We start from the raw sequence: 10,941 nt of genomic DNA on the forward strand, positions 1-10,941 counted from the left end.
GAGTGGAACCGAAGAAGACACTTACAGCTGCGTGACCGGGGAGTCTGGACAGCATGATATTCATGTGTTAGGGGCTGTGCAATAATTATCAGCCCCCCCGGGGGGGTAAAATTTTCGAACGGCTCGCCAAAAATCGCTTGCCCCCCCCCTCTCGGCCCGCCAAAAATCGCTTGCCCCCCCCTCTCGGCCCGCCAAAAATTCTTTGCCCCCCCCTTGAACATGCCAAATTTTGGGATCCCAAATTCCAAACTTTAAATGGTATAGATGTATGTTGCGAGCGCAGCGAGCAGGAAAATTCGCATATTTAAGCGTTTCCGTACCGTTTTCCTAAGCCTTTTTAAAGCATTTTATTAAAAAGGCGCCCCATGATTGCGTGCCAAAATCGCTTGCCCCCCTCTCGGCTTGCCAAAAATTGCTTGCCCCCCCTTTCGTCTCGCCAAAATTTCTTGCCCCCCCCCAATTTTACCCTCCCCAGGGCTCATAATTATTGCACAGCCCCTTAGGAGTCCATGGAGGAAACAGTTTTTATACTGATTTTACTGATTCTCCCATAGTAGGAAATACGAGTGTCATTTTGGAAACGCACTCACAAACCAACCGACCTGTAGTGCTCGTTTTAGCGTCACATTCAACAGTGAGATGGGTATTATACGTACCAGATATGGTGGATATAGACGAGATTGTACTGGTAAGAGTTGAATTAGCTGTTATTCATCATATTATTTCCCCTATGAAATAGACTAATAGTGTCAGTTTTATAATATTTCCAATATCATATGCTAGAATATGATTAGAAAATTAGAAATATCGGCTGAAATCCCTGTTCAAAGTTACCCCAAACATGCTTCAACTCACCCGAAGGAAAATAAATATACGGCTTCGTGTTGTTTATGAATCCATGCATGGCTTTACCGCTAGGCCACGGAGCCAGTTAGATGGAGATTATATAAAGCAAACATTTCATAATGTGTTTAGCCTTTGTTTAAATAAAAATAATAAATCAATAGACGAACATTTGGAGAAGGTCCCAAACAAATAATAAGGACATTGATACGATGGTGAACTTGCAAAAGTCGGGAAATATCTGCTTCGCAATGTTTTCTTTTAATTTTTGGAATTTGACCTTTACATTTACGATTTCATGATATTATCATTCGAAATCAACAAATATATTTAAACAATCTATGGCCTTAAATTTACTCTGGATTCTTTTAAACATGTTTGAGAAATATTTCAAAAATGGTTCGCTGGTTAATAGTTAATTGATATAATTGAGTTAAATTGATATAAAACGTTTGTTTTGTGATCGATGTATTGCCAAAATAAATTTTTCTCATTGATTGAAATTGTGCCTGTCAATCATAACACTACAATGTTTAATCCACGGGCTCTTTGATTAATTATGCTTTTATAATGATAGAGTGATGATACGCTGCTACTAACCAGTGACTAGTAGTAAGCTTACATAATTTTCTCGCATGGCCAGTTTTCGTCGAAGTAAAATTACTTGACGACCCACAATGCAAATTATGGGCGTGCGAAAATCAAGGAAAATCGGGAAATGAAGCTGCCGATCGGGTCAAGGACCTCTGTCTTCTGTTTCGATGTAAAATGTTTGTTACGTTTGCAATTTGTAAAAAATTAATGAATTCTCAGGGAAAATTGTTTTTGGCGTCTTTAGCAGTTGGGTGAATGGTTTCAAGACTAAAGAATTTGCAATATACATTTTATATGACACATTGATGGTTAACAAGAGAAAAACTTGCTTTTAGTCCACACCCACACACACACACCCATTTAAAGCAGGATTGGCGCTAATGTCCACCCCCCCCCCCCACACACACACACACAAATAAATTAAAACTAAAAGTACAATTAACCCGTTAATTAAGCCGAACATTTTCAATATGTTCATGTTGTATCCATTTCGATAATGTACCACGCAGATAGCACATAACATTGATGAAAGCAGCGTGGATTGGTCAGGTACACCACGTGACAACGTTACCGTTACAAAGTTAGATCGATCAATACCACACGGTTACGGCAGTGACGGTGGTGGAGGAAATACAGTTGGATTACTGAAATATATACGAGACAACTACGGCCCCGTGAAAACATTTACAGGAACACACACAGCGGATTTTTGGACACTTGATATAAGTTATGGGAATACAACTGGCAACCCAATTACTCCAGGTAAGAAGTAATAATGTGGGTAGAAAAAGTATTATTAATCAAGCAACAGCAAATTAAATTTATCCCTTTCACGTTGGTCGTCATCAGAGGTAAAAGAATGCATATACTGCAAAAAATATACTGGGTGAAAACAAATAATATGGACGTTATTTCGTGTATATATTCATCTATTCATAGGTACCGACGAATGTCATAGTGATCCATGTGTAAACGGATATTGCATTGATGAGGATGCGATGTATACATGTGTTTGCTTCCTGGGATACACTGGAGTTAACTGTGAAACCGGTACGTATACCCCCATCATCATCACTCACATCATCCCAGACATCGCGTGCGAATGCACGAGTGGATGTGGAAGCATTGAAATCTAGGGGGAGACAAACATATTTTATGCTGGATTTACTGGGACATTTGTGCGAAAACTTTCAAAATTGAAGACTATGAGCCAAACATGAAGGTGAATATTTTGGTATTTTTGCCTATGCTTACGGAATGGAATTTTACCCTATTTAAGACCACAACGATTTGTTTGGACGAAAGAGGAAGATGTTCATGGTAATTATTTCTTTCATTTTTTTCATCTGTTAGGAGTTTTAGGGGAACTTTGCAAGTGGTAAAATTTAGGAAGGACGTGCCCCCCCCTAGTCAGTCGCCTAAGGTATGGACTCCCTCATTTGCAGGGGGTTGGAGAAGGAACCCTTTCCTCCGCCACAGATTAAAACACAAACAAACAAACAATTGGTTAATTAACTTGCTTCATTAACTTGGTTAATTAACTTGCTTCAATGGAGCACTCAATAGTGTGAATTGGACAAAACTATGAGAATTCAAAACTTGTCATTTCTATGAAACTTCTCATCTAAATGAATAAGAAATACTAATTGTCGACAACCTCTCACATTGTTTTAAATGAGGAATTTAACACGATAATACAATGTGACAGGTTGCTAACGCGTTAATTAGTATTTCTCATTCATTTGGACGAGAAAGTTTTAAACAAATAAGAAAATCGCTTATTTCAGAGACTTCGTGGGGGTGGGGTCATTTTGTTTTGTTTTGAATCACATACAAAGACAACAATAATGGAATGGGATTACCACTATTAAGATAATACAAAATAAAGCAAACAGATATATATGTTTTCAAAAGTCACTCTCCAGCAATGAATGTATTACAAGTCCGGGATTTGAGTTGTTCTTTTATATCATACATACTGGATTTTAATAAATGTGTTACAGGTCTCAAGTTCTGGACTTGGGTTGTTTTTTCATACATGCTGGATATCACATGCTCAAAAGACGCATGTAGAGGGTGAACTTGCGTTGTTCTTTTACACATATGATATGCCTATATATAAGCAATAATTTAATTTGCCAAAGTATGGACTTGGGCGGGTTTTATTTTTAATATGTTAAAACAAGTATTGCAGAAGGAAGTTGCGACATAAGCAGTAGAAACGTTTACATCGTTTAAAACGAGTAATTACATTTTTTGAGCGATCATTAAAACAATATATAATTGAACACTGCTGTAGACACAGGAGTAAGAACGTATTAACCTATTGAAAACGGAAATAACATTATGTTCATGTCAGCTATGATATTTGAATTGTTTTAGATATTGATGACTGCGCAAGTGTTCCATGTGTGAATGGTCTATGTGTGGATGAACTTAATCAATACACATGTACGTGTGACTCGGGATGGACAGGTCCTAACTGTGACTGGGGTATGTAGCTGATGAAACTAAGGACTGTGCGATTTTTTTAGTTTTAGTGTCACATTTTTAGTATTTTGTAATTCATATAAGCGCAGACTAGATTTAGTTTCGTATCGTATTTTGCATTGTGTACCATGAAAATATTTGTCCATGAATTCATTCATCAAATTATACAACCTACTTTCCACAGTCTTATCACGGTGCAGTTTCTTTGCTCTAGTTGTATTTTTCTTTATTGTCTTTCTTACAATTCTTTACCTATCAGCATCAGTACCAACAGGAATAGAATGTCATTTTAGGCCTGGTCGTGGTTATACATGTGACCATTTGGGAGGGTATCACTTCTTCGCTACGTGTGAAAATGGTTATTGTGTATGTGATTCACCAGATTATAGTAGAGAATCATGCCTTCGTAAGTATGACAGCCCACGCGTGACAGTTGGTACTTTTATGAAAATTAATTGAGTGAAACGTTGAAGAAATCTTACAAACCAGAAGACAGACTCAATGTGATTTTCTTTTATCACGGCCAATTTTTATATTGTCCTTTAAAATATTTTATTCAACTGTAAACGCATCACGCATCAATCATTGTTTTACCCCAACCCGTCGATAAGTTGGTAGGTCAATTTATTTTTGCACATTAAGAGCAAAGGATGGTCTTCCAAATAGCCATGGTAATTAGTTTTGAGCACTTATTTGAGCATTGTAGTGCACAGATGAAATCTTTTGGGTTAGTTAGACGAGGGTTAGGCTTATAAATATTCTTTAATAATAAAGATAAATACATGTATAATCTTTATATCAAATGCGATTTTTTTTTGCAACACATCTAGTTATTTAGTTGCATTCACAACTTTTCTGATGAAATTCTATCGGACTTAGATCCATGTGACATGGCAACAAATTAAAAAAACAATTTGTCTTCGAAACCATTCGAAAAGCTATGGCATAATTAGGTAAATTACTATTGTGAATAATGTAACCTTGTTCTCGCAAACTTCAGCCTCCGTAGGTAGTTGTCAGATCAAGCAAGGGGAAAGTGTAGCGGCTGCCAATGCTTCATACCTTGGAACCGAAGATGAAGATACGTACAGTTGCGTGTCAGGGGAGTCTGGACCACAGAGTATCCATGTGTTATCAGTATATCAAGGAAACGGGAACGTACGTCCTCGCAGTACAGGTAATATGAATGTCATTGTGGAAACACACTCACAAACCAACAAACCTGTGGTGCTCGTTTTATCATCATATGAACCAGTTAGATGGATACTAGACGTACCAGATATGGTGGTTATAGACGAAATTTTACTGGTAAGAATTAAATTGTTATTCGTCATATTATATCCCTATGAAGTAGACTAATAGTGTCTGTTATATAATATTTCTACTGCCATGGGCTACAATATGATGGTGCCTTCGATACACACATATGTACACGTAACACATTGTTTCCATGTGGGTCGTATGGGCACGGTAAATGCCGTGCTGGAATGGATACTCTGTATTACAGCATACGTATGGGCACGGTGTACACCGTTGTCAAAATACCATGTACTATTGTACAGTGATAGCTCCCTCTGTTGGTTCAGCTATAAAACAATAATATTTGACACCATAGAATATAGAAACTATTATTTTTATTACTTAAAAATCGACGTGAGGTGCGGGGGTGGTTGTGGTTGGTGGCTACGGGGCGCTAAAAACGAACCACTAACCGCAAAATGTGGATATCCGACTAGTGTGCCCCGCAGGGCTACAAAGAAGCACTAACCGCGAAATATTGATATCCAAGAAGCTTAAGGGGGTACTACACCCCTGGCCAATTTGGTGTTTATTTTTGCCTTTTTCTCAAAAATTATAGCACATTTGATACAAGTAATATATCTATATTATAGGGGCAAGGACTACAACTACTGCACTGAAAATTCAGCAACTCAAGGCAAGTAGTTATTGATTTATTAATCAAATACTGGTTTTACCTCATTTTGGACTGTAACTCCACAACTGTTGTCTGTGCTGAAATAAAATTTCCAGTGCATTAGTTGTAGTCCTTGCCCCTATAATATACATATCTTACTTGTCACCAATGCGCTATAATTTTTGAGAAAAATGCAAAAATATGCACAAAATTGGGCAGGGGTGTAGTACCCCTCTAAACTACTAAATTTAAACTATCCCCAAAAGAGGGTAGGGCATGACGAATGAGGAAAATTATGGGGTAAAAAGTGAAAGAAAAAGGTAGGGTTAGGGTTTAGGGTTAGTGTTTAGGGTAAGGGGTAGGGTTTAAGGTTAGGGTTATGGTTAGGGTTAATGGTTAGGGTTATTAATTAATTATGTTACAAATTTAAAATACGTACTTTGTTTTTTGACAACGGGGTACACCGTGCCCATACGTATGCTGTAATACAGCATATCCATCCCAGCACGGCATTTACCGTGCCCATACGACCCATTTGGACACAATGTGTTACGTGTGTGTATATTAGAAATATTGGCTGATGGTTGGTAAATTTATGAAAAGCAGGTAATACGAGTGTAATTTTGGAAACGCACTCACAAACCACAGACCTGTAGTGCTCGTTTTATCGTCACATTCAACCGTTAGATGGGTACTTTACGTACCATATATGGTGGTTATAGACAAGATTTAAAGAGTTAAGACCGGGAGCTCAACTCAGACTCAAGTTCCATCTTTCTGGTTATACGGCTATAGACTTTACAAAGTCACCCTCTCAGCCAATCAGAAATGGCATTATATGATGTCGTTGGCAGACCATTTGTGTTGAGAAAGCGGAAACAAACTTGCTGCTGAGGACACAACAAAGTGTTTTGCTTTGTCATGCTGGTATGTGAGCTATTAACTGGAGCTTGATCTATTTTGTTTTTGTTGGCTTGCCTGTGCTTGATACACTTTATGAGATATTTATCCGATATATTTGAAGAAATCCTTTTTAAATGGAGAGGCAAAAATTCCTTTTGATGTCATAACAGTATCTGCAGCTGGAGAAGGAGGGCTCCCAGGACCAAAGAGCTCACCACAGCACCACCCGTCCCGAGTCGGAAGTAGTTACAGTAGACTGAGTGAACTGACAGCAGGTTGAAATATAACATTGGCTTATTAACCCTAACACTGACCCATGCTTTTTGGTATCGGAAGTCAGAGAAGATCCGAATTTTTCAAGAAGAAGAAGAATTTTTGACTTGGCACCCCCGGGATTCGAACCTTTGACCCCTCGCATGCCAAGCGAACGATCGCGGACCGGTAGCTGCTCGGGTTATTGCTGCCCGGCCAGCAATTCCGTGAGCATATCACACTTCGGGTGATTGGGTCATCGCAGACCCTGGGATGCATGCATGTTATGAATTTTTCATCGTGGTATTTGTGGTTTTTACTGGTGTTAGGGGTAATGGACACTCCAATCTGGAAAAATACATCTTTTTAACCCTAACACTGACCCATGCTTTTTGGTATCGGAAGTCAGAGAAGATCCGAATTTTTCAAGAAGAAGAAGAATTGTTGACTTGGCACCCCCGGGATTCGAACCTTTGACCCCTCGCATGCCAAGCGAACGATCGCGGACCGGTAGCTGCTCGGGTTATTGCTGCCCGGCCAGCAATTCCGTGAGCATATCACACTTCGGGTGATTGCGTCATCGCAGACCCTGGGATGCATGCATGTTATGAATTTTTCATCGTGGTATTTTGTGGTTTTTACTGGTGTTAGGGTTAATATCATCACTTTCTAGACTGTGCACGTCCTTAATTAAAACAACGATGATGCAGATTAAACCAGGTTGTGAGAGACTACACCAGACAATGGTTTTCAATCTCCTGGGTTCTTTTTTTACTCACATTCGGTATATTTTTGGCGTGTGTTTTCCGCACATTCTGTCCCAATATGAATTTAAGCAGTGAAATAATCTTCTTGTGTTGGTTGCCCTAAAATGCAGATTCATGGTTGTTTGTCATAGGTCTTGTTGTATTTTACGCAGCCCATAAATATTATGCCATGAGTTATTTCTATGCTATGTTTGTTCCCGTTAATCAATCAGAGGTTTTGCCCTGTTACCATAGCAATCAGAGCGTAAAATACAATATGGTATATAAGAAATATCGGTTGATAATTGGCACAACCCCTGGTCAAAATTATCTCAAACATGCCTCCATCCCCTCAAAAACATGATATCCATATTTGTAAAAAGCTTTTAATATAAAAACTTAAATTTTACTGTAATTAAAGGAATTCTGGCTCAGTCTTTCACGTGACATTTTAGTACACCTGGGCATTACAATCATGCAAAAAGTAGAAAGTCGAGAAAACACTTGATGTGAGAATCGCAGGCTTTACTACCCATGTACAATATTGTACGTGTTCCATGCAGACATACCGGAACACGCGGTATGCTTGGGAAGTGGCGCTGATTAGCCGGTAGTAATTTCTCGAGGTCGATAACCAGTGGCGTAGCGTGGGTCATCCGATTGGGGGGCACCGGGTCTGATGGGGGGAGGGGGCACAAGCCGTTTTTTGCCAATTTTCCTATGGGATTTTCTAAATTTTGCAATCGATTGGGTGGCACGTGCCCCCGTGGCCCGTGCGCCTATGACGCTACGTCACTGTCGATAACATAAGCATAAAGTACGAAGAACTAACTGTGATTTTGGCTTAACTTTTATATCATTATTATCTTCTATAAATTATGCTTCGTGCTTCATTCAAACAAGCAATCTTGGAAATTTGAAAAAAAATATTCCATATTAAATGTCAAGTCTGTAATTAAAGGAAAAACATTTCGAAAAAAAAAAATACCAAGCTGATGCTACATACATACCGTTATGAACACGGCAGAGTGCCGAATACGCAAAATTGCTGTTCTGAGTAAACGGCGTTTGAAAATCTTGGTACCATTCCATTGGTCCTTCTAAAAATTGCGAACATTCTTGAGCACTTATTTGAAATGTATATTATAGAAGTGAATGTGCACAAATTATTTGAAATAATTAGATGTTATGAAACAATCAATATCATCCCTCCAAACGGGTATTTACAGCTATTCGGCTTTATACTGAATCCAAAATGTCTCTACCGCTGCGCAAATAGTTGTATACGAGGTCGAATACGCATTCAACTACGCTTAAACCATAGCACGCATTCTTGATGTGGGGCTTTTGTGTAGAAATTACTGGTTGTCCTAAAGCTGTAGACTTTATATTTGATATGTAAGTTATAAAATAACCATCCCTGTAATATTTAGCAAACCCCGATGATTTTAAACCAGAAATAATAATATTGGCCTATGTTTTGCATACAATTTTGGGATTCTACGAGGGCGCACTCACATTATTAAGCCAGGGCTATATCATGTGGGGAATGTTTGTACTTAAATTGGTATCACTGGATAGAAGACACCTATAGCTATTTATTGGTATCAAATATAATAGTATAGGACATTTAATATAGAAATTTCAGGGTTTCCAGCTATACACTACTACAGATCATCTGAAATATAATAATACGATTCGTCACTCTGCCGAATTCATAACGATATATACATTTTATGACACATTGGTGTTAACAAAAAAAGCTCGCTATCTCGCTATTAGTCAAAAATATTATATTCAAAAATGAGACTAAGGGGTCGGACATCAACGTTTGCACAGTATTTTTGTGGAACATGAGATCCCATCAGGCACAGCAAATTGTATTCTGGATACGATGAATGTCCGGTATCAGTTTTTTTGTTTGAAATTATACAAATTTTATGGCAAATTATTAAAAATTGATATTTTTGACATTTAACAGTCCACGAAGTAAACATTATAAATCTGATTATGTGTGTGTAATTGGGAGAAAAAGCCGTCCATAATATGAAAACCTTGACTTTTCGTATGAAGATTTTAGAATTTTTAATAATTTGCCATAAATTTTCATTATATCACGAATTACTGTGCAATCGTTGCTATCTGATTCCTTATCCCATTATTTAAGCTGTACATTTCCTTACAAGTTACATGTATGTAATAATGATTTCGATAATGAATGTTTCGTTAATGTTCCATGCAGATGTCATACCACGTTTATGAAAGCAGCGTTGATTGGTCAGATACCGCACGTGACAACGTTACCATAACAAGGTCTAGTTCAATATCATGTGGTTACGGCAGTGACAGAGGTAGTTGTAATACAGTTGAATTGCTGAAATATGTACGAGACAACTACGGTCCCGTGAATTCACTTACAGGGGTATACAGGGCAGACTCTTGGACACTGGATATTAGTTATGGGAACACAACTGGCAACCAAATTATTCCAGGTAAGAAATAATGATGAGGCTTAAAAAGTAGTACTAGTCAAACAGCAACAAGTAGCAAAATGGCAATCAATCCACCTCTGTAATTATCTCAAAGTATTTGTCTTGTCATGAAAAATCAGAAATCGTGTCCCTTTTTTCGTTTCTTGCACCAAATAAATACATTGAGACACCATCAGAGCATTTCAATCCCTCAGTTTGTCAAAATGAGAACTATGGCGTCATAATGTACACTTTTGGCCATAACTCATAACCGTACGTCATGGTCTGGATTAAAACAATTATATGGATGTTATTCTGCGTATATTCATCTATTCTGTAAAGGTACCGACGAATGTCAAAGTGATCCATGTGTAAACGGAAACTGCACTGATGGCGAAGCGATGTATACATGTTCTTGCTTCCCCGGATACACTGGAATCAAATGTGAAAGTATTATACCACACCCCGTCAATCACCCCTTCCCGATATCCCGTTGATTGCGAAAGGCTAGTTACGACGCACAGTGTCATCGCCCCGATATCTTCATGGTAGAAATCGCCATGGTAGGTTGAATCCACAGCCACGCATGGCCATTTTATTCCGACCTTATGAATCGCATAATTAGCCAAGTGACCTGACTAAGGCTACTGACAATAGCCGGGGTAATTGATTTCTCGCTGTGTGAGTGTGCTCGCTGTAGTTCATACAGGACCAACGCAATATAAAA

The 10,941-nt window shown here is 38.3% G+C and overlaps 1 protein-coding gene across 1 annotated transcript; it reads left to right on the top strand.

Moving 5' to 3' along the window:
- The first annotated feature begins 511 nt into the window (after window positions 1-511).
- LOC140145985 (uncharacterized) lies at window positions 512-10,745 on the top strand. Its single transcript, XM_072168083.1, has 8 exons — window positions 512-688; window positions 1,947-2,199; window positions 2,377-2,487; window positions 3,820-3,930; window positions 4,187-4,333; window positions 4,928-5,235; window positions 9,986-10,235; window positions 10,557-10,745. The coding sequence occupies exons 1-8, from the start codon at window positions 662-664 to the stop codon at window positions 10,709-10,711; spliced, it is 1,362 nt and encodes a 453-aa protein (XP_072024184.1). The 5' UTR covers window positions 512-661; the 3' UTR covers window positions 10,712-10,745.
- The last annotated feature ends 196 nt before the right edge of the window (window positions 10,746-10,941 follow it).

Source organism: Amphiura filiformis, chromosome 1 (assembly GCF_039555335.1).
Source record: "Amphiura filiformis chromosome 1, Afil_fr2py, whole genome shotgun sequence".
Classification (NCBI taxonomy): Eukaryota; Metazoa; Echinodermata; class Ophiuroidea; order Amphilepidida; family Amphiuridae; genus Amphiura; species Amphiura filiformis.